At 43.4% G+C, this 24,366-nt stretch overlaps 1 protein-coding gene across 2 annotated transcripts in view; it reads right to left on the reverse strand.

The window, feature by feature from the left end:
• KLHL29 (kelch like family member 29) overlaps window positions 1-24,366 on the reverse strand; it is a 389,461-nt gene that overhangs the window by 16,065 nt on the left and 349,030 nt on the right. For both annotated transcript variants that reach the window (XM_066547162.1, XM_066547161.1), the window contains 4 exons: window positions 20,562-20,760; window positions 17,672-17,854; window positions 14,733-14,913; window positions 5,996-6,189 (listed from right to left, as the gene is read on the reverse strand). In XM_066547162.1, coding sequence (XP_066403259.1) covers window positions 5,996-6,189; window positions 14,733-14,913; window positions 17,672-17,854; window positions 20,562-20,760 — 757 coding nt within the window. The remainder of the gene's footprint in view (window positions 1-5,995; window positions 6,190-14,732; window positions 14,914-17,671; window positions 17,855-20,561; window positions 20,761-24,366) is intronic.

The following is a 24,366-nucleotide window of genomic DNA, read 5'->3' on the forward strand; positions in this document are numbered from 1 at the left end:
CCCTCAGCTCCCAAATCTCACAGGGAAATTATTTGGGGCTCCCTCACGGCAGAAACAGTGACTTCTCAGGGGACTGAATCAGTGACTTCACATTTCCTTTTGTTAAAGAATGAGAGGGAAACCCCTTGGGTATTTTTATAGTGACTTTTTTTTTCCTTTTTGAATAGGCAGACAGTCTGATATTCTTTTTCTTCCTTTTTTAAGAGGCAATCGTGTTTGATACTCATCAATTTTTCAATACATCTCCTATCTGTTGTCTTTTTACTGCTTTTGTCTTTTGCTCTAATTTCATAAATTGGTTATCAAGTAAGTCTGAGACACAGAAACAGAAAAATCTTTGCTGTTTCTTTTAGGAAGGGAGCTGTTCACAGAAAAGTCTCTAGTTACTGATGAAGATACAGCAAAAAGAGATGAGGGACAACCCCTCAACAAACAGGTAGAGAGGAAGCAGTTTTGGGGTTTGTTTTTTTTTTTTTGGTTACCCTGGTGACAGAAATTGTTCACGGATACCAGGATTTTGGAAACCTGAAGTCATCATTCCTGATACTTCGGTGTGAATGACCACCTTCAATCTTTAACCTTACTTCATCCCAGGTGCAACCCACACTCCTCCTGTGGTGGTGTCTTTTTCAGGGCTTGGTATGCTCATGCAAACTCTCAGGAGACTCCAATTTCTGTCACTGTTTGAAGTCCTTAACATGGTCCCAGTGCAAGGTAGCTGCTGGGGAGCCTAGTTTTGCAAAAGCATGTTCTGGTTGGGCTTTTTGGCCAACGTGCAGCAAGCTGGAGAGGAGCTTCTATGTGCCAGAGGCTTCTGTGGGATACAGTGGGACCACTGGGTATTTCAAAAGGCTGCTGGAGAAAAGGAGAAGAGGGGAGAGGAAGCATGGAAACAGAGAAGCAGCCTCCTTTCCTCTCCAAAGTATAAGTGTTGAGGCTGTTTGATATAGTAATCCATTTCAGGCTGGAAAATCGTAAATGGGATTTGTCCAGGTCAGCAAACACGCTTGAGATTAGAAGGCAGAATAAATGTAAATGAAATAATAGGTAAAAGGTAATCTTCTCTCCAAGTGGATAACATGGTAACATCCTTCTCCTTTTCTGTTGCTACAGGAAGATTAGCCAGTTGTTCTATTCTGTGACAGGCCATTGGAGGAAGGAGTGTGCTCTCCATGACAATCCTTGAGCCAGAGGTGTCCTTCATGTGGGGCTGATGATTTAACCTGCTGCTGCTGGGCTCCTCACTTAGGGAGGACAGGCTGTCCTTGGGATGTGTCTGTGGCTCTCACATCTCTCCCTGCATTACATGTCCAAGCAGCACAGTCCTGTTTTCCCTTCTGTGATTGCTCAAAGATCTTACACTGCCTCCCAGTAATGCACTTGGTCAGAGACTGAAGGGGCACTGCAGTGAATGACAGCAGCACTTCATACAGAAAAAGGTTATTATAACCAAGCTGGTTAAACATTTTTATTGGGAAGAGGAAATGCAGGAGGGCCACCAGTCCAGGCAGAACTCCAACCAAATTGTCTCCCGGCAGCTGTGGGTGCCCAGTGGGGAGGTTGATGCACTTGATGGAGCAGATTAGAGAAAGGAGTTTGGTTAATACAAACTAAGCCTGCTTTTAATAGTAAGAGCCTCTTCTCCTCTTTGAACACCCTGCAGACAAACTCAAGAATGGCACGGCCACAGGATAACCAGGAGACTGTGATCTCATCCTGAACACAGCTCGTGAGGCCCAGGTGAAGCTGCTGCATGATCAGTAAGGGCTTGGATGTCACCCTGCTGGCTCAGAGCTCTCCTGGGAGCTGATCTCTTCCAGATACACAACTGGCTGCCAGCCCTATGGATTCCCCACTGACCCTTGAGCAAACCCTCCTTGGAGACCCCACAGCGGAGTGTCCTCACTTGCAAACACCACATTTTGTGTATGTGTGGTGGGCATGTACCATGCAAAAGCAGGAGGCTCCACCTGCCACCACAGGACAGGCAGCTTTAGCATCAAATTTATGGGCACCATGTTGGTGACCTTCAGAGTGTTGCAAAAAGAACAGCCATGGAGATGAAGGAGAGGTAGGAGTGAAGAGGACATTGAATAAACAGCAACACAAAAATACTGATTTTTCAGGGCAAAGGGCAGAGAGTAGGTAGAGAAACAGTGAGGAGTGGAAAAAGTCATTCTGAAGGGAGCACATGGCATGTACAGAGGAGAAATGGGTGATAAAGAAATTCAAGCTTAGTAGGTTGAAAAACACTAAGAACTGGCCATGGAAAGAAAAACACACTGAAGAATGAGATGAAACACTCATTGCTGTGGGACTTTCAGGTGAAAGCCAGCCATATTCCCCTGCAAAAATACCAAACTATTGGCCTTGGGAGAGTGCCAAGACATATATCTGATTTTTCTTGTAAAGTCAAAAAATTAATTACTATTATTATTATTATTCATTTTAGCCAAAATAAGCCATGGAATGGTGCAGTAAAAATGTGCAGATGCTTCTAGTGCTGTTTTCTAGAGAGGTCTTGCATTCTTGGCCTGTGATTGTCCCACTTTGGTGGGACATCTGACATACTGCAGGAATAAATTGTATGGTGAGGAACTAGATACTGGGATTAGAAACCAGAAATACCCACAGATCTTAGATCTCTGTTCTCTAGTTCTCACCAGATTTAAAAATGTAATAATCATGCTAATTAAATACTGGTTTTCTTACTATCCAAAAACGTTAATAAAAACTTTTGATTCCACATTGACTGTTCAGAGTATCAACAAAAGGTATAATTTAGTGCCCTGTCCTGAAGGCACAATGTGAACTAAAAGGCAGTGACCAAGTAATTAGGCTTACTTAGAATCCCTGACTTCAGCATGTCCATGGCCATCTTGTTAAATAAGACAAAACTCAGGAAGCTGGGCATGGAATATATTTTTAGCACAGCTATATAGGACATCTTGTCCAGAAATGGAAAGGCAGATGCTGCACGTACATAGCCCTGGTTCATTTACTCATGTAGGACTTTTGTTTTCACACCTAAAAACATGAGAAGGGGATGTGCAACGTGGTTTACTACAAACATGCAGTGTGAAAGCCCTGTGAGGCTCCCTGTGACATCCAGCTGTGGGCTGCACTGCTGCAGGAACATATGACCACTCCAAGGTGGGAAGGACTGACACAGGGCAGAGGATGGGCCATTGAGGAAGGCCTTCTCCTCCCCAAATGTGGATGAGTGTGACCAACACTTGCCCAAAGGTTTCCACAGCATCTGCGTGCAGTGTGTCAGTGAGCCTGGGTTCATATTCATGCTCACAGGCATCCCCATCACAACACCTCCTGACAGCTGAAGCATAAAGAATAAATGGGAACTGGGAGTGAATTCACTGCATATTCCTAGAATTCCAGGCAGAAGAGCAAGGGCTGAGCTGCATGGACTTGCTATCAGTCCCCAGTCTGCATCTCTGCACACGCAGGATGTCAGTGTCCAGCCTGCTTCACCTCCACTCAGACTGGACAAAACACGAGCCATGGTTGATACCAGTGCTGTCTTGGGTTAGGCTGGCATGTGATGCTTTGACAAAGATGGACCTTTTGGGTTCAAATGTGTGCCACACCACATTCAACTCACTATCATAAAATACCACAGTGAACTGAGACAGGTGCTACTGGTCTAAAAATCTCCACAGACCTTGGCTGCTTTCAATAGCTGCAGCTACTGTTGCATATCTGAGCATGCTTGAGGCATTTTTAAATAAACTGTTGTCCTATTGAGGTCAAACAGGTTTCACTGATCTTTGGGGTGACTTTGTAATAACTCACCATCAGACATCTCAGTTGCCTTAGCTCAGAGGTACACCCTAGGAACTCACAAATCAACACAAAAAGGCTCTGATACTGTCAGAGGCACCCTGGCAGTGATCACGTCAGGATTGATCCCAGCTCCATTTTGCAATAGGCTCCTTCTACTTCCTCTTTCCTTTAGTCCGTACTGTACCTGGCACTGCATCTACTTCTTGGGGGGATACTTTAAAAATACTGGTGACACTATAGTTTCTGTAGAGCTGGAGAAATTAAAATATGTTTCCAAAATTCCCGCTGCCTTGTAGGGAAGATCAGGCATTACACCAGTTCACATTCCCAGACATTCACCATGGTGGTGCCATTTTTCAGACTTTGTGTTATTTTAAGTTATTTGCAAGTAAATTGACCTTATACATTACCCAACAAAGAACTCTTTGTTTTATCATTTATTTTATGCCTTCAGCTTAACTAATGAACTTTGCTTACCCCAAGAAAACACAAATACCATCTTTTAACTTCACGAGTATCTTTAATGTATTTTTGTACTATTAAGAAATAATAGTACAACTCAATTAGAACAATGGGTGATGAATCTGGATGGTTAAGATGATTTTTTTTAAGCACACATGGTGTTGATACTTGCTAGACTCTAACAAGCCCAGGGGATGATTCCTTAGCTCCTGTGGCACTTGTACTATTACAGTAAGGAAGGGGAATATGGCTCTACATAAAGCACTCATTTTTGCAGTTTTTTTTTTTTTTATTAAAGAAGCAGCAATAGCTGTAGCCATGTGATGGAAAAAGCTGGGCAGTAGGGTTGCTTGTGCTGCTGTCTTACACAGATGTGCCTTTGGCTGGCTAACACCCTCCTGTTGGGTGCCTCATGCTGCATCCTGCGCGTGTCACACAGCACGCGGGACCGGCAGCGGCTGTGCTGTCTGGGCAAGGGAGGCTCTGGCCACTGAGCGCCAGCTCCTCCTGTCCTGATCTACCTGGACCCCCAGCAAAAGGGTTGGAATCATTGTAACAAGCTGCAAAGGAAAAAGCAGCTTATTCTAAGTTTCTGATTTTGCTTAGGACTTACCTGAATACCTTACAGCTATCCTTCTATAATTACTTACTTGCTACTCCTATTGCTCTAAGGCTCAGTAATTTTTTTAAAGATGAAGTCACAGTTTCAACACAAATGGAGAAACACTGAAACAGGTGGCCCAGACAGGTTGCCCATCCCTGGAAACTTCAAGGTCATGTTGGACAGGTCTCTGAGCAAACTGAATTAGTGAAAGATGTCCTTGGTTATTGCTTGGGTTACGTGACCTTTAAAGGTCCCAAACCACTGTATGATTCTCTGAACTAGGAGGTGAAGGCAAACCACTCTGAAAGCAGCTTCTCTGCAATAACTGTGTGTGAGTTGTTTCTTTGGCCACTTGGGTGCAGCCAGACCGAAGGCTGGCAGAGCCCACTGCAGAGCAGATGACCCAGGTCAGCCGTCACCTGCAGGAGCATCCTTGCCTGGCTGAGTGCTAAACTTCATTGCCAAAAGCAGCCTAAACACTCAGGGTGCAAATCGCCACAGAAAGCAAGTAAGTTGCAAACTTCCGAGTGCTATTCTAATTTTGGAAGGAAGTCACCACCTCTGACATTGGCTGGTACACTGGAAAACCTGGTTTCTCATCTTGCTCTTTATGTTTGGTGAGCTCAAGGGCTTCATAAACTAATAAACACAGTTTTAATAAACTACATCTTGAAGCTGTCAGCCTCTGAAGCACATATGCCTGTGGACACCACTGATAAATCCCAGTTCAGAATGCCTGTCACTTCTCACAGGACAGGCAACATTTTAACAAACCCATGAGTGATAATCCACTACTTAAGCAGTGCTGTGGGCCCACATGGGACAACACAGGATGCCAGCATGAAGTTTCACTGCGCTTGGAGATTTTTTAAATCTAAAATGGCTAATTGTTCATAGCTAGTTAACTGATTTCTTTTCTCCTCTGCTTTGAACTCATCACTGCTGTTTGGTAACTAGTGTGTATTAATGAGTGACAATTGCCTTCAGCGGAAATCCAGATAATTGCTTCTCTGGTACAGTATCCATGCATTCCTGATAATATGTTACAGGGATGTCCCCTCCCACCCCACAACAAGGCATTCAGACACCTGTAGCACAGAGATCTGCTGTGACAACACACACACTTACCAATCATTGGGGACTCTATGAAGCTCCAGGAGTTGGTCTGAGGGATGTAGGACTGCAGGACCCCTGCGGCTCGGCCGGCCTCGTTGACCCCTCCAAAGACGTAGATCTTGCCCCCGCACACGGTGGCTGCGGCCGAGTGCACGGCCTTGGGCAGGGGGGCGATGGTCTCCCACTGGTTGGTGATGGTGTCGTACCTGGGGATGACAGCAGGAGCAGTGAGCTGAGCTGAGCAGCACTGGGCAGCACAGACAGGCAAAGAAAGGTGGCTTGGCAAGCAGAAGGAAAGCAGAGGTGGAAATGTATTTTTTTTAACATCTTGCAAATTCAGCCACTTGGTAAACGGTGTAATGAATGCTTTTCTCTAAGGTTTTAAAACATGGATAGAAGCCCAGAGAAAGCTGGTTCTTTTTTCTGTATATGCCTCTCAAATCACATTACAGTCCAAGGTGCAGAAACTTGGGACATCTTTGTTGAGATGTCTTCCGCTGATTAATTTCTTTTAATGAGTATACAATGAGATTATTCTTGCTAATCAGTGTGGAGATATCCAGTAGTGGCTGTGGGCAGGCCACTGTTAATATACTTCAGTTGTTCAGCTTGTGGAATGCATCTCACCTGCAACATAATGCAACATGATGGCTCCTTTTACTCCAGTTAACTGACCAGTAACTCTCATTTTGTGCCAGAATAAGTTGCTTCCATTTAATTTTCAGTGTGCAAACCAAGCTACTGTGCCTCATTTCAGGATGCTGCAGCTGTTAATGCTGGAGTAAGATTTTAGCATTGCATTTGTATTTGACGTGAATCAAACAGAAAAGAGTATGCATGAAAGTGCTAAATTAGTTTTAAGGTCATCAGTATCTGATTTAATTAAGCCATTGACCATAAGGGATGTACAGTTAACAGTCCATGGATGAAGATTCATTTTAGACAACATCACAAGTACAGGCATCCCTTTTTTTTAAAGATAATGTGGCAGGGATCCAAATAGCTGTGCTGAAATGAGTCTTGGAGACAGTGGAGAATAATGTGATTTTTAGGTTTCTGTATTTCCATGTAATGACAGATGCAGTCAAACAGGAGTTTCCTGCATAGTGATTTTTCAGAATTGTTGACTGCCAGAACAGAAGCCCTCACCACCCATTCAGGGCTTTTGCTCTTAAAGACAGTGATATGCAATATGCAAACATGAAATGAATTGAAGAACATGAACCCATCTGCAAAATATGATTTGGCAACAAGGGAATTCTCCCCATGTAACATGTCCCTCAAATTTTCACTGCTCAAACTTAGGGAAAATAAAAGGGAGGAATGATAAAAATGGCATAAACAGCAAAAAATAATGTGCTTAATAAAAATGCACTAATGAGTTTCCAAGTAATATAACTGAAAGTAATTAACACACTCATAAAACTGAAGCAAAAGCAAGAGGGAGGCAAATTTTAACTAAAAAAAAAATTAGGAAAGTCCCTTATAATGAGCATGGAGAACTGCCTTGTATGATGCTCTAAATTAATTACAGAGAAATTAAATTCATCTACAACAACTGATCAAAGGGAAGAAATGTAACAAGATTAAACAACATGGTGCTGGGAGCATTCACAGTGACACACCTTTGCTGGGCTGATTCTTGTACCAAACCTAAACCTGCAAATGCATTTTGACTGTACAAGCAGCTCCTCCAGGAAAGAACCACATGCTGCATCTCCTGCATTCACTCACAGCACTCAGAGGGAGAAAGACTCACATCCACCCGAGCAGATATGCAAAAGAATCTCACATAATATAAAGTTTCACACATTGCTTTTGGGACATACTTTGCTTACTCAGCTACTGCAGTAATTGGTAATTTAATTCTTGATGTCTCGTTAAAAAAATTGGCTATAATTGGGTATAGAATGGGAAAAACAACAGAGCTGAGAACTGACCTAGTAGTAGTGTTCTTTCTCTTGTTCCTCCTTTAGGACCATTCCACCTGTCAACTGATACATTTTGTCTCACACCATCTACTCTGATTTAGCACCAGGAACATTTGTGGGCAGTCAAAGTGGTCTGAGATGGGGGTGGTGAGCAGCCAAGTCCCTTCCCTGTTGCTGGCACAAGTACCTGGCACATTTCAGCTCCCAAGACAAGGAGATTCTTGGCAACGACTTTCTGGGTGTCCCAATATGTTTTTGGGAAGAAGGGGTTATATCCTTCACATATCCTAGGGGCTGGGTGTGGCTGAGGCCTGCATGCGTAGGAATTCTAGGAGAAAGGAATTCTAGAGAAAGGTTCAAATTACAAAAACAATCATCTTTTTTTCATGTTTTTTTAGATGAATGTCCTTGCCTCAGGTCCCACAGACCCCATTTTTAACCCACTTCCACTGCTCTCTGTTTATGCTCTGCGATGACAGAGTTGATCTTTCTTTCCCCTACTGTCCTTCACCTGCCACTGAAAAACCAAAAATGACGAGTTCCACTTTATCTGCTGAAAGCCAAAGGCTGAAAATCTACTGGATACGGGTGCATGTGGTGAAGCTTAAACCCCCACTCTTTTCTTGAAGGTCATTTGGTTTAAAAAATCAGTGAACCATAAAGCAGGTGGTAGCAAGTCCTTGTTTACCTAACATGGCCAGCTAATGTGGGTTTTACATGGGCTGCTCAGTGAAGCAACTCTCTTGAGTGTCTACCCTAGTCCTGAGGCTGAAGAGGAGAAATTGATGCCTTCAAGGCTTCCTGACAGCTGTTCACCAAGTCCCTTCATCCCCAGGGAATTTATTCCTCCAGTTCACTCCATCCTTGCAAAATGGGTAGACTTGATTTCTAGTCTGTTTTGCTTCAGCTTCCACCCACCAGAAAGTTTGTTTCTTTTTCCCTGTTGGATTATAAAGCTGTCTGCTTATCAAATCTCTCTCTTTCACATATGGACGTGCAGGAAATAATAAAGTCAACTCTTTACCTTCTATGGGATAAACTAAGTAGTCTAAGCTCCTTAAGTCTCTGCAAGGCAGGTTTCCATAATTTTGGTCAATCTCAAGTCAGCTTTTAATGTGTTCACACAGGGATTTGCACCAGATTAACTAAATTGGTTTAAAAATGAATGAAGGTGAACCTTTGTAACCTCCCAGGACAGAAAATACTGACACCTGCTTTACCTCCCTGCCCTAGGGCTTTTCCATCTGTTGTGTCATCCCTGGCACTGTGATCACACCATGGCCACTGGAGCTCGTGGGGCTCCTGGCTGCCTGTCACATCAGCCCTGCTCAAGGGCCAGCAGGGAGGAAACTGATTTAAAGAATAATCACTTTGATCTCTTTCCATTAGTCAAGCTTTGCATTCGAATCCCCTGTTTGAAGCTGTAGATGGAGACATAATGCGAGCTGGCTTCAAGCCAAGCCAAGGTTTTTCTTCCCTCTCCTCCACTGCTCCCTCCTGGTGCGTCCATGCTTGTCCTTGGCCGTGGGCCTACTGAGCCCATCCAATTTGCTGAACTTGAATCTTCAAAGACATCTCCTTTCCCATGGCTGACTCCTAGTCTGCAGTCCTTGCATGCTATGGACTCGTGTGTGGTTTTACACTGTGGAGTGCCCTCACACTCCTTCTCTGCCCCGGCAACCTGATGGTCCCCGGCCCTGCAGGACACGTGTCCCCACATGTCATTCATGTGTCACTTGCACTGGGCACAAGGATCTCATCTGACCCTTGTGCACTCACTACCTGCTGATTTATGTATTATTCACACATACCTTACATATTTTTAGATCTCTTACATATGTGTATATGCACATTATCTGTATATATAATGTATATATGTATGTATATGTATAATTTATATACCCATGATACCACAAATGATCTGAACCCAGCAGAAAATACAGCTCAGGCCTGAAGAGAGCACATGCAGAAATAAAACCTTGCTGGTTTCCACAACTCTTCACTCTTAGGATTTTTTAATCTGTGGGACTGATCTTCCCTGTCCTTCATTCATTTCATTCGCTTCCTCCTTCCTTGCTCTTTCCCTACCACCTCAGTATTACCAGCAGCAAACCTTTCATTTCAAGCTGTGCCACTCGCTTCACTGCCTTCTTGACTTTTGATCTCTTCAGTACCTGAAAACAGTATTTTTTTCCCTCCTCAGTCTCTTAATTTCTCTCCTCCTAGGTTAAACAGCCGTATGTGTATATTCATTTATTCACATTATAAGATCCTTACATCATGGTCAGCTGCTTACACACTGACCATTTCTGTCAGTCTGCAGGAAATCCTTCAGTTATTTAAGCATTATTTAATTATGTTTGCAAGAAAGCTTCTATTTAAACTAAAGCAGTACAGTGTCTTATTGAAATGCTCTTCAGATAATTCACATCTTGAAAATCACAGTAATGGATTACTATTTTTTGCCTTTTTTCTTTTCTTCTGACAGGCTTAAGAAACTATCCTAAGACAAGGCAATATATTTAATTTTCTTTCATCTACATAAGATCTTTTAAAATCATCGAGTCCAACCACTAACCCAGCACTGCCAAGCCCACCACTAAACCATGTCCGTCAGCACCACATCTACATGACTTCTAAATACCTCCAGGGATGGTGACTCCAATGCTCCCTTGTGCAGCCTGTTCCAGTGCATGGCAATCCTGGTGAAAAAATGTCCACCCTCCTTGGGGAGAACACCTAATTCCTACATGATCATATCTCAGTAAAACAAGAAGTTCTGAAGCAGTTTTTAAAATGTATAAAGCTTATTCTTTACATGGATTTTTTTTTAGGCTGTCTTCAACGTATGCACTGCCAACAAAAGTAATCTCCCAATTTTAGACAACCTTATTGCAAAAGTGCTGTCAGGTCAAGCGGATTCATCTTCTTCTGTCCTTCAAACATATAATAACCACAAAGCACCCACATTTCCACACTTCCAGTCACATTCATTGTCTTGTCAGCATACACAGCCTTCTCGGCTCTCAAATTGCATATATTACAGGGCCCATCCATTATCCAAAGACCTAGTTCGTGGATCCACTTCATTTCACCAGCTCCCAACTCAACTCATATCTCAGAAGAAGACAGAAAGTGTAATACCTTCTCGCCTAACACCTAATGACTTGCTTCCTGTCACACAGAACCTTGCCAGAGGGGCTTGATGGAGAACTGCAGCCACGCTGTTATTTCCCTAAACACTCATTGCAAAAACATAACTTTCCCTGAACATATACCCATGCACAGCCACAAAAATGGACTTATAACTCAGCCCCTCTGGCACATGCATATTATTTTAAGATGAGTAACGAATTACTTCTATTCATCTGTTTGTGATTGATAGTCCCATATTATCCATCGAGATGGAATTTTTGCTGCCTCCTTACAGACAAATGGCAGATAAAGGGTAAAGAATCTCAGCCCTGTTGAATTTGATGGGAAAACACCCACTGTTTGAAGTGGCACCAGAATTTCTGGGGGAAGCTGCACCCTTCAGCATCAATGACACAACTGAAAGCATGGAGAGAGGGACACAGGAGCTGATGCCATTAATCATTATGAGTCCACTGGTCCTTACTTGCTTTAATGCTTTGTAATGGTGCAACAGATGTATCAAGTGCAGGCATGTGGCATCATGTATAGCTAAGGTGGCCTGACATTTGCTTTTAAAAAGTAAGATGCTGTAAAAACCATATCTGTAAGATTTTAACCATTTAGGATCAAATATTACAAGAATTCCATGAAAAACAGGTGGAGAACAAGAAAGAAACTGGGAGAAAATGCTATGTTCTCTGTCTTCAAAGACCCACTGCGGTAAGACACCCTGTAGACATCATCCCCTGGGTCTGCTCACTGGTGAGGTCAAGGTAAGTCACTTTGGACTGGAGACATGCCCTTCACCATGCCAGCAGACACACGTCAGAACCTGGCCAAAGCTGGGCATGGTCACGCTTGGGCTGACTGAGCAAGCAGAAAGCAAAATGTGGTTGGGAAAGATAAGCTGCATGTGCACCAGGGGAGGTGGTAAATGGTCCAGCGAGGGAGGATGTTCAGTGCCTTGCCCTTCACACTGGTGGTACAGCCCAGGACTGCAGGGTCAGGCCTGGATAAGCCCCTGCACCTCCATCTGGGGGCATAACAGGGCTATAATCTCAGAGGCCTCCTAGAAGGTGAAAAACTACCCCAAAACCCAGGAGTGTGTGTCTGCAATTCCACACTGAGGGGAGGAGTGATAGAGGTAAATGTAATTTTTGGCATCACTTGACATGGAGCATATATATGACCATGCCACATTATTTTAATTTAGTGCTTTTATATGACCTGCTGAAATGACAGAGAGGTTTACCCCTTACTGAGAGATTGTATCACACTGTCCCATCCAAACCAACACAGTATTTTAAAGAGGAATGTGCAATCCACACAGAAATATGGTAGAAGAAAGTTGGTTTCTTGTAGCTCTAGAGGAGGAGAGGGAAGAAAAGCAGAAACAAAAAGTGGGCATTCACTGCTCGTAACACAGCAGCCAACTCAGCAATTAAAAGTAATTTTAGTTTGTATTTTAGTGGGTTTTTTTTCCTAAAGCTGCAATCCAAATTCAGAAATCCTCACCACTTGCAAAAATAGGTACAGCAATTTAAATTCCTGAACCCTGCCTTGTCCAAATGGGAAGTGCTTTTATGTGAAAAGGCCTGACTTTATTCAGCACTGCTAGGAGAGTCAGCCTTCCCTCACCTTCATTTCTGACAGCAGACCCTGAGACATCCTTTCCAAAACACAGCTTCAGCCATGCTGTGCTTCACTTCTGTCACCCCCTACTGTCATTTTAATATGAAGAATAAAAAAGGAAACATCCCCAAACTTCTCTCATTTCCCAGCACAGCCCAAAGGAGGCCATGTTGCACTTTTTCCATGGCTCTGTCTCACAAGCCACTCTATAGACAACAGCAGATTAATTATAACCACGGGTTTAGCAAATCCCCATGACAAGACATCCTTATTGTGGCTGAGACAGTGTGCACTGAAATGATAGGGAGGAAATCTGCTCCTTTCCCACATCCAGCTCTCCTAGTGGGCTTGCTACAATGGAAAACCAGCACTGTTGCTCTCACTGAGCCAAGCAGGGGCCACCAAGGGCCTGAGTGTGACTTTGCAGGCTGCAATGTCATCTGTGGTGAGGGCTGGGTGACTGTCATGAGAGGGGAAGGACTGGGGGACTCTGCTTGATTTAGGGTTCATTCAGCTGACCAACATTTTGGATGCTTTAATAGAGACCATGAGAATCAGAGCAGAGACAGAAATCAGGCCCAAGGAAAACTGAAAAGAGATAATTTAATCAATGACAACTATCAAGACTCTTCAATAGCATGCTTTTGCTGTTCATCTTTATCAAGAGATGGAATGAAACAGCATCTCTTTCCTGGGCCCTCTTTTTCCTGTGTTCACAAAAATAGTTCTGCTAGTTAAAAATTTACTGACTTAAATTATGGGATGAATACCTTCAGATACCAGAAACAAATCTGCTGAAAAGGATGAGATTTGTTTCAAAGCAAGTTCCATAGGCAGTGCCCACCTTAAGTTCTGGGTGAAGGAGGGGAGCGGTGTTCACATGTTGTGTTCACTGTTATGACTTATCGTTCATTGTTTGCTGCCTGCACTTCCCTGATGGCTGAGAGCATCATCACCAACACCAGTTCCCAAACTTTTGAAAAATGTGTTGTTTTTTTCTCCCCCTGAAATCCTTCCTAATGGCCTATCTCTATTTGTCTTGACTGTTAAGGCAACTTTCACTGGAAAATGCCTGCTTCAAAATGTTACTGAAGAAGTATTCAAATTCAGCATTTCAACTGACAAAAATATTTTTTGTTGCCACATTCACTTAGGAAAAACATTTCCCAAATATATTTCCCAATTAAGTGTTTGGGGAAGGCCAAGACTGTATTGATATTTTTGGAATAGAATATTCCAAAATAAACTGCATTTTAAAGTGAATTCTATTTTTTTAATGAAAACATTGATATAGATATAAAATCTATGGCTTTATTGAACGCTATAGGTGACAAGAAATCAGTTGGTTTTGGAATTTTACTTAGTGAAATATTTTGTTTGCATTTTTGTTCCTTTGTGTTTTTTTAAGTTCCACGTGAAAAGAATTACATCTGGAGTCTACTTGAAAAGAGAAATTTCCATTCTCTCCCATCTTTGTTCAGCCAGGAATTCAAAACTGTTTCCATTTATTATTGGTTGTTTTACTGTGAACTTGGCAGGTCCCAGCCCCAGGCCAAGACCACCAAAGGGAGGATCTTCCAGCCAGGTCAAGGCTGAGGTGCTACACCAGGAAAACACATACAAGAAACTTGCTTTGCTGTTGGTGTTTTTTTTGGATTTAAAAGGAAAAAAAATACTATTGTGGTCTGTAAAGACTTTCATCAATACTAAATTCAAAAGGAGTTTATTAGTTCATTGTATAACCTGGAAAAATGTCCAAAGAAGCTTAATTCCTCTCTTCCCTCCCCTGAGCAAAGCGAGAAGCTGGCAACTTTCCTCTTTGGTTTTGAAACAATGCTTTCCACTGAAGCTTTTAAATGGAATCTAATCCTGCCACTTTCCTACTTTCTTAGCTTTTATAAAAGCTTATTTTAACACATACAGTCCATTTGATGTCCTTTAAAAGGCAAACGGTCCTTTAGCATAGCATGAAGGAAAAGCTCCAGCAAACACCACATGGTTTGGTTTTGTGGGTTTCTTTTTTTCAGGTGTGGGTATTGTTGCTTTTTTACCTTTCCACATGGTCAACGTTGCCTGCCACACCGACCCCTCCAATGGTATAGATTTTCCCATCGTACACCAGGCTGTTGTGTCGACACCTCGGGACGGTCATGCGGGACACGAGGTTCCAGTTGTCCAGCAGGGACATGTAACACCAGACATCGGCCAGCGTGACACCCGCCTCCATCCCGCCTGGCACCCAGAGAAAAGGGAGAGTTACCAGAGATCCTGCCACGGCAGCAGCTCTGCACACAGCAATCAAAGCCAGTCACAAAGTAAAAACTCTTCAAATGACATTTGACTAATTAAAATAAATCACCCTCAATACTGAGCATCTGTTCCGATGATGCATATCTGTGTCATTTATTCATGTGCCCCAAAGGCTGAGGTTTTTTTAATAAGATGACATAAAGAAATCAAGATGTCAGACTACGAGGGACACATACATAAGGGGATAGACCCTTCTCAGTGTTCATAAATAACTTCCAGTCTATTAAATTACTGCAACACTTGCAAGAAGGTGTCAGGAGGCTGAGAGTATCTTGGGTTGTGAGACATAGGCCAGCCTGAAACCTAAAATGCTTAATACAGTGATGGATTGAAGCAGCACATATATGGGCACAATAAAGTCAGTGCTTGGACTGTAGGCTTAATTTCTAATTTTTGGGGCAAATTTCTTATTTATTTTCATTTGCAGATAAAAGACAGAACCAGCTGTACCACTCCTGTAAAACAGTTCAAGATGATCTCATGAAACATTTATATTGATCACTTTTTAACTTCTGCTTGAAGCTTCCAAGGTAGCCACTTAGTGGGTGTCTTACTATCCTGTTTTGAAGCAAAAAGAGGTGAAATGATTTGTTTGGGACCACACTCAGAGTCAATGGTCAAGCCAGGAAAATGAACTAGACACAGTTCCATGGTTTAATGAGAAAACCAGACTTCCTCCTTGGTATTTTGCTCTCCAAACCTATGCTATGCAGTGCAAAGTCCAGTTCTTGGAGCTTGCAGCAGGCCATTCTCACTTCTGTTGGCTCCCCTTCACATTTTTCCTCTGTCTTCTACATCTGAGCAAAGCAAAATATCAACTGACTCTTAGCTGCATTTCCAGCTCTCCTGATTGCAGCCACCAAATACCATCCAGTCACTCATCCAGATTCAAGGGAAAGAGCTGAAATGAGCTTTAAAATTAGGATTCTAAGCTTTTGTTACTAGGTATGGCACAGCCTAAAATGGCTGTACATATTGGAAAGCACCTCAGCTAAGAATAACTAAAAGCCAGCATCTGACAAAAGCCTCCCCAGAAGACTTTTGCTCTAGCTGTTCTCAAGCATGGGCAAACAAGCATGGGGAAAAAAACATCAAGAAATAATTTCCAATCAATTCTTAGGGTCTCTATGCAGTATTAATGGAATTTAACACCACAGGCAGCAATTTACTGCAGAAAATGTACTGAGAGAGCTCAGCAAGGGAAAGGCAACAGCTGTAACCCCTTACTGGTACAGATGCCAGGTGCATCTGTGCTCCCAACGACATCCTCGGATCACACACATCCGCACCTCCCTGCCCAGCCTCCTCTTCTAATCATGCAGCCCTCACTCAGCTGCCATCAGAGCATTCTTGCATTGTCTGGTGGAATTGCTTTTCCCCCTCTAGCCAAGCAGAGGTACCAACAGACTGCAAAAATCCAGATACTGTGATGCTCAGAGCATGGTGCTGTCAGATACTTTGGGAGTTAAGGCCTTTTAAGGAGCGTGGTCTCAGTTTCACCAAAACTAAGAAGATTATAGGGCTAGTGACTACTGTCAGAAGAGAAGTTTCAACAAGTACAAAACATGAATGCTCCTGTAAGCAAATACTTTAAGTGTAGGTCACATATTCAGCAGTTCAGTCTGTCTGTCTCAAATTCCATAACCTACCATTTAGATTCAACTACAGAGAGTATTTTAAATTGTGTTTCTATGGCAGTGAAACCTCTTTGCATGCTTGATGGTTGTCAGACCTATTTTCTTCACATTGCAACTGTAAAATATTGTTGTTGACTGCTCTGAGAGTAAGTTAACACTGCAGAGACATGGAGAATGATAAAAGCAGGGAAATCCCTCTCTCCCAGCATTATTCCTACCTTTTTTTTTTCCCCTCCCCAGGAGCAGCTGGGTAAAACTCCGTCAGGTCCTGCTTCGTATGGGCTGCCTGTATTGTAACTTTTCTCCCAGCCCAGTAAATCTGGGGGGTGAATGGATTGAGAACAGCCCTCTAGAAGAGGACTGGGGGATACTGGTGGACAAAAAGTAGGAAATGACCCAGCAAAGTGCACTTACAGCCCAGAGAGTCAGCGTATCCTGGGCTGCAGCAAAAGCAGCAGGACCAGCTGGTTGAGGAGGTGGGTTTCCCCGCTCTGCTCTGCTCTTGTGAGACCCCACCTTGAGTACAGTGTTCAGCTCTGGAGTCCCCACACAAGAAGGACATGGACCTGTTAAACTGAGTCCAAGGATGGGGTGTGAAAATAGTCAGAGGGCTGGAGCACCTCTCCTGTGCTGACAGGCTGAGGTTGTTCATCCTGGAGAAAAGAAAGGTCTGGGGAGACCTTATGGTGACCTTTCAATACTTAAAGGGAGCTTATAAGAAAGATTGAAAGAGGCTTTTTATCATGGCCTGTAGTGACAGGATCAGATATAAGAGTTTTAAACTGAAAGAAGGGAGATTTAGATTGGACATATGAAAGAAATTTCTTATATTGAGGGTGGTGAGGCCCTGGCCCAGGTTGCCCAGAGAAGCGGTGGCTGTCCCATCCCTGTTCAAGGCCAAATTGGATGGGGCTTGGAGCAACCTGGGCTAGTGGAAGGTGCCCCCTGCCCATGGCATGGAGGGGTTGCATTAGGTGACCTTTAAAGGTCCTTTTGAATCCAAACCCTTCTGTGGTTCTGTTTCTATGGAATCTGCTGCTTACCTGAGAGATAGATGTTATCTCCAGCGCTGACCACGCTGAAAAACTCTCGGTCATAGAAGGGCAGGCTGGCCAATGGGTACCACTTGTTGTTTTGAGGATTTAAGCAGGTGACTGCTGTTAGAGCACGTTGGTTCATGCCAATCATCTGGCGACCCCCAACTAAGACTATTACCTCGGCTACTCCTAGGATTCAAGGAAGAAAAACAGTATTATAAAAAAGTGGCATCTCTCAACCAGGAACCCATCCAAAAATACTCATCAGTCAGGGAAATTTTAATGTATCGTATATAAATCTGTTTTAGAGTCTGCAATCAAACCACGAAGGGTGAGAAAAAACAGGAATGTGTGTGTAGGGGGAGCAGTGGGTGAGGAATGACACTATGAACACTCTTGGGAGAACTAGGGAGGGAGAATGCCATCTGGGCAAAACTTGTGGGGGGGAAAGAAATAAAAAGGCAGTTCCATGTAAAGATGTCCATTCATTTCAACAGTCTGTGAGTGAGACTTGCAGGTAGCAAATTTCTCTTCCATTGAAGAAAATGGGCATTTTGTCAAGGATTGTGATAGCTTTGGAGCTTGGTCATTATCCAGCAAAAGCATGTTTGTACTTTAACCTAAATAAAGTCTTCTCACATTAAAAGCTAATGTCTGGAGAAAGTGAAGCAATGGTTTTGGATCTTCATCCTGATATTCTTTCTGCATGCAGTTTATTAATATATAATTTTCTGGTGGGTTATTTTTTATTTGTTGGGGGCTTTCTTTGGTTGGTTGGTTGTTTGTTTTGTTTTTTTTTTTTTTGCTTTTCCCCACGGAAAGCACATTTTCCAGACCCAGAAAACATGTGCTCAAGTCACAGATCATGGTCCTGGTCTACCAGGTGCTAGGAAACATGACAAAGATGGCCCCTGCCTTAATATAGTTATTTACTGAGCTTTCTGTGATGGAAGAGCTCCCCCAAGCCCATTACATGCAAGGTGTCCAGCAAGCCAAACTGCCTGTTCATGCAAAACTTTCAAGTCCACATCTCTGAGGTTTTATTCCCACTTCACAGCCAGAGCTGAGTCATATCTGATCTCTGTGTTACTCCAAACTCCTCTCCAGACTCATTCCCACAGAGATGGGTCACAGTATAACCCTGGGATGTTTTCTGACTCCATCCAAGAGTCAGGTGTGGGGGATGGTTTGCACTTGGCATTTAGCTGAAGTGCTAAAAACCCTTTTGCAGCAATTGGAAGCCCCTGTGCAATGTGCTGCCAGGAGAGGTAGGCTCTGAAGAAGGACCAGGAGGCCACAAGCTGGAAGGCATCACCATTTCAGGAGCTGTCTCCTGCCTGGAGCCATTGCTGAGATGTGTTACAGTTCCCAGCCCACAGACAAGTGTGCACAGGTGAGGGGCAGGAGTGAAACTGCCAGCGAGAGGGATTAGGAGCAGCAGTGGAGAGAAATGCATCTGCAGAGTAATGCATTATCGTCACTCTTCATTAGCATTTTCAAAAAATATATTTGTGTCATTCAAGCAAGGTTACTCTCTTAAAAGTTATTGAGATAAAGTGCTGTACAGTTTAAAATAAATATTTCTCAGTAACAAGAGATCATTATTTTTGCGCCGTACCAGAAAATCTAATCACCTGTGCAAGACATAACTTGATTATAATCAATGACCTCGAGAGGGCATGTGACATGCAGCAGCGAGTCCACAAAGGGTGTTTAGAGATCCTTTGTGCCTCCATGAATGCTGTTGATATGCAAAATAACATGATTCTATATAATTAGACTCTGACCTAAAAAACTATAATCACCCTCCTTTACCCTGAGAGAATCACTTTTCCCTCATCAACAAGCTTCTGGAAATGGATCACATTACACCTACAATTTTATATACATAAAATAAGCACTTTTCAAAAATCCCTTCAAACATCACACCATTAGTCGTTCTCAATGAAAGACTTTTTAGGGTAGATTGTTATTGAAAGTCCTCTACACTTCGTCCTTCTGAAAGGTGCCTTGATGAGGCAGCCTCCTGAAGCTGCAAATGCCGTTGTTTGATATGCCATCTCCGTGCCACATTAGCATCAGTGGCAGTGACAGAAAGTTTTGTCTGGCTTTCTGTTGTACTTATGGGAGGCAGAAGTACAGGCAGCATGTTAAAACAATTCACCTGCTTCATCAGACTCCTTCTTGGATGCAGTTTTCCTATGTGGCATCTGCATTCTCTGTTCAGCGAATATTTAGGACATTTCTCACTTCACCATGATTTGGGCTCAGCTGGCAAGGTGGGCACTTAGGGTTTTTCCATAAAGGAAAAATGGGTGTGAAACTTTTTAAGAAGAGTCAGTTTTTCACAGCTGCTGTGCTTTTAAAAGGGAGTATGTTATGTGTGATCCATTTGTTCTGGAGGCATTAAACAGTCTGATCTAGTACTCATCAGTATAAAATTAACATATTTACACCAGCCTCACCATATAAAATATTATACTTACAAAGGGCTGTGAAAATGAAGGTGTTTGATGAAGATCAGACAGATGCTCCCCACAAGAGGCTCCATGGCAAAATATCAAAATTTTCACCTATTTCTACAACTAGAGAAACTGAGGCAAAAGGGAAAAGGGCTTATTTTCAGGATAACAGAGGAACGTTACAGTCTCTGTCAAAGACAATAATTCCTCAAATTTAGGCTCCTTTTAAATCCCAGTTCAGAACCATATATCTGAACACCCATGTCCACCTATTAGGAGAGGCTCCTAAATTCTGAAGGAAAGTAACAATGGAAAACTGAGATAGAAATATCAGCAGATTCTGGGAAGGAGCCAAGGTACGTGCCCTGTCCCAGGGCATGTCCAGGAAATGTGGAACCAGTGGGTTGCTGTGGTTGAAGGAAGTTTTGCTTTACCTGCAGAGAGCCTGGGCCGGGTCCTCGGTGTCTGCATCTCCTGGCGGGCGTGTGGCAGCATGTGATAGCGCTTGGCTTCGTTCACCAGGTCCCGGCAAGCCTCTGAGGACTTTATCAACTCCTCATTGTCAACAACATTCAGCAGATAGCTGGGATGGATGAAGGGGAGCCTCACCACTGCCAGCAGCTCCGCAGCATACTGTGAGGGGGGCAAATAATAACACATGCAGCCTTCAAGTCAGAGTTCAGCCACTTGGCATCTCCACTTCCTTGCCTGTAAACCAGCCGCTGTCATCCAGCATGGAAACACACTTGTCATGGATGTTGCATACAAGCCCTGCCTAGTGAATGAGTGGGACAGAGACAATGCAGCCCTCAGAGCTCCCTGGCCCAGGCTGGGTTTGGTCCCAGAAACTAAAAATAATCTTCAAAAAGTGGCAACTCCTTTTATACAGCACTGCGTGGAGGAATTTTTGGAAATAAAAACTCATTCTGAACTCAGGCTGAATGGAACAACTTATGAACTGGAAACAATGGAGACAAGGAGTGAGCATTTGAGTTATCTGAATTAACCTTGAAATGTGAGTGTGGTTGTTGCACTGTAATAAAACCCCCAAACAAGTCTTTTCTGGCACTATAAATGTGAAACAGAAATCAGTTAATAGGGTAGATTTCAACAACTATGGTAGAGCCTGAATGATGTCAACCAATTGCTAAAAATCTTTCAATTAGTAGAGTTTATTTGTTGGTGAAACAAATTATGTAGCTCTAGCTTTTAGGGAAGTCTGACTCCAGAGGGTGCTATAGAAATACTGACAATAAGTTTTATCTCCTAAACAAATACATTAAACCTCAGAGGGTAAAGTACATCTGAGCAAATGAAGCTGTCTGTCACCAAACACGGCTTAAAGGACAACAAAACCCCAAGAGAGAAAACTGCAATCGAAAAAGCAGGAGTCCATCTCCAGATTATTCTTTTTATATATAGTTGGGTATGTCACAACACTGCATGAGAATATAGTGAAAAGCAGAGGAATGGGGAAACATACAACTCCAGAAACAAGGCAGACAAACAGGATGCAAACTAAGGGTGAGCAGCAAGAAAAGATAATAATCTGTTGCAATAAATATTCATACAGCAGCAGCATCCAAAGATCCCAACTGGGATTGAGGCCAGGATGCAAATAAATATTCCTGAGGTCCGTGCTGGTCCCAAGAAACTCTGGGCGCCAGCAGCATCTGCTGGCCTGCAGATGCCTCTGGTCTTCCAGAAGCCACTTGGCTCTTACTTTCTTTTTCAGCAGCATGCCTGTACCTGCAGTGTGTGAGAGCCAAGTCACAGCAGGAACAGGAGCAGGAGCAGGGATGGGAATGGAGCAGGGGCATAGTGAGAAGGGAGGGTAGGGATATGGCCTGAACTGGGTAATGGGCTGGCCAAGCAGGTGGAGGATGCAGTGACACCTGTGAGGGCTTCCAGGGCCTTCCCTTTCCCCATCCAAACTGAAGAAGCAGGCTTAAATTTAGAAGAAAAACAGAGGATGTCTCCTCCAAATTCACACTGCTCTCCTACTGGAGAGCTACATCACCATGGTACAAGTTCTGCCAAAGCAAAAATGCAACAACCTATGGGGTTGCAACAGCTGAGCTCCAAATGTGCCTGCAGATCTGTGGCCCAGAGGAGATGAAGGGTGTCAGGCTGACTCCCAGTCCCCAGCTTATCAGCTCTCCTCAACACTAGAGCTGACAATTTTAGGTACAGCTTAAAGACTTGAAGCCTGGCCACTCCGCAATTGTTTGGGGATAAAAAAGTTGTTTGGTGATATAAAATGGATGGAAAAGTGACAGTGCTTCTCTTCAGGGGAAAAAAAACCCCTGTGAGCAGTTCATTCCTGACTACTTGCTACTACCTGTAGTGTGGCACAGAGCCAAGTAGGCCTTGAGATCACTTCATCAACCTCAAAACATAAAAGAATACACTCCTCCCTTGCTGAAATCCATTTCTGAGGTGCTTTCTAGGAGGTACAATGGTTGCTCCTTCCCCAGAGCCACAAATGTCAGGCACTTGGCTGCAGATATCTTAATGTCATTACCTAAGAGAGGAAGCAGTGGACATATGGCAGTGGGTGGCAAATCTCTGACTTCAGGAAGCGCTTCTTTTAAGAAGGTTGGAGGCGTTTAACCTTACATGGGAGCCAAAACGAAACGTGGCATCGGGACAGGGGAATAATGCGGAGAGAGGGTACGCTGCCAGTGGGCGAGACAATCCCACGGGGGAGGCTAATTCCCACTACAGGCTGCTCAGGAAGCAGTACAAGCTGCTAAAGGCAGTTTAAATAAAGTTGTAAAATGTATGGAGTGTACACAGGAGCCAGCACCTTCCCTTGGTGCAGTGGGACATGCCAGAGCCACCCCTGACAGTCCCAAGGCTGGTTTGCACTGGAAGCAGCCACAACATAAAGCGATACCAAACACCAGCACAGACGGGTGTGCCACTACATGGGGACATGGTGTTCCACTCACCACCAGGTCCAAAAGCTGACTGCCAATTTGCATGGGGAGAACAGCTCCTTTCTGTCAGGGATGGGATGATTCCCATGGGCCCAGTGGAGTTACTGCCTCCATTTCCCACCTTTCCCTGAATAAATGGGGCAGCGCTGCTCCCTGAGCACAGCGAGCTCTCCCTCTCGCTCGCCCACCTTGCTTTAATTAGATAAGTGAGAAAATGTGATTCTGTTTCTCTCCTGGATTCCCCCCCCCGCTCCTTTCTCTCCTCTTTTGTCTGAGCTCGTGGCTTATTTTGAAGGGGAATAATAATTAGAACATGCTGCTCCCTTTCATCAGCTAGAAAGCTGATGTCACATATCAAAACCAATGTCACTTTTCACTCTTATTCTTCCCTTTGCTCAAACAGCTACAGAAAGCTGGCTCTGTGTGTGTGTCTGTGTGTACAGGACCACACACAGCCACGACTCAGGCTTGGTGCTGAGAGCATTAAGGGTACATAGAATTGCAGTGTTTTTCACCAAGAGATTTAAGGAGTATGAACCATGGCAGCATCTTCACAAGACAGGAGAAGCTTTTATAAAGCAACCTCTTTTCGCACCAGTTTTTTTAAGCACTATAGATAAGGGTGAATTTCATTTAGCCTCACTGATTTAAGAATATTCAAGTGATTTAGGCAATCAGCAGCCTTTTTCTTTTGGATTCTCCCTTGTGAAGACTTCCCAGCTCTGTTAGCTATGATTGTACTAAATATCCTGTTACTATTATCCTTTTCATTTAAGACTGGAATAAGCACCATAAAGCATTTCAACCTCCTTACCATCTGTTATTTGCTCTCCATTCTCTCTTGTCTTTCCGTTGTGCCTTATACAGCTATGAAATATCTACTGCACCTACTGATGTTACCAGTTATGACTAAAGCAGCAGAATACATGCACAGGGCACAAAGCCAAATTCATCCACCTCGGGTTGCTGGAGTCATGGTTTGTGCCTGTAACCCTGGGAATGTTTGCTTCTCCCTGCTTGGCTGCAGGTGCTGACTAGACAAGTAGAAATATTTCTCAGGTCTTTGTTGGGAATCACTTACAACTACTCTATAGCCTGCATTACATGTCAGGGTGAAGGAGACAATATTAATACCCCTTATGGGCATAAAATTAGGAGTTACTAACTCATAAACATGTAGGACCATGCATCAGGCTCTTTGAGAATGGACACCATTATGCAAAAAATTAAATATTTATTGTTTAAAATGCTAGGGAAGTTTTTGAACACCATCAGGACTGTTTTTTAGGTGATCTGA

The sequence above is a fragment of the Molothrus aeneus genome, chromosome 3, assembly GCF_037042795.1.
Source record: "Molothrus aeneus isolate 106 chromosome 3, BPBGC_Maene_1.0, whole genome shotgun sequence".
NCBI classification, from domain to species: Eukaryota; Metazoa; Chordata; class Aves; order Passeriformes; family Icteridae; genus Molothrus; species Molothrus aeneus.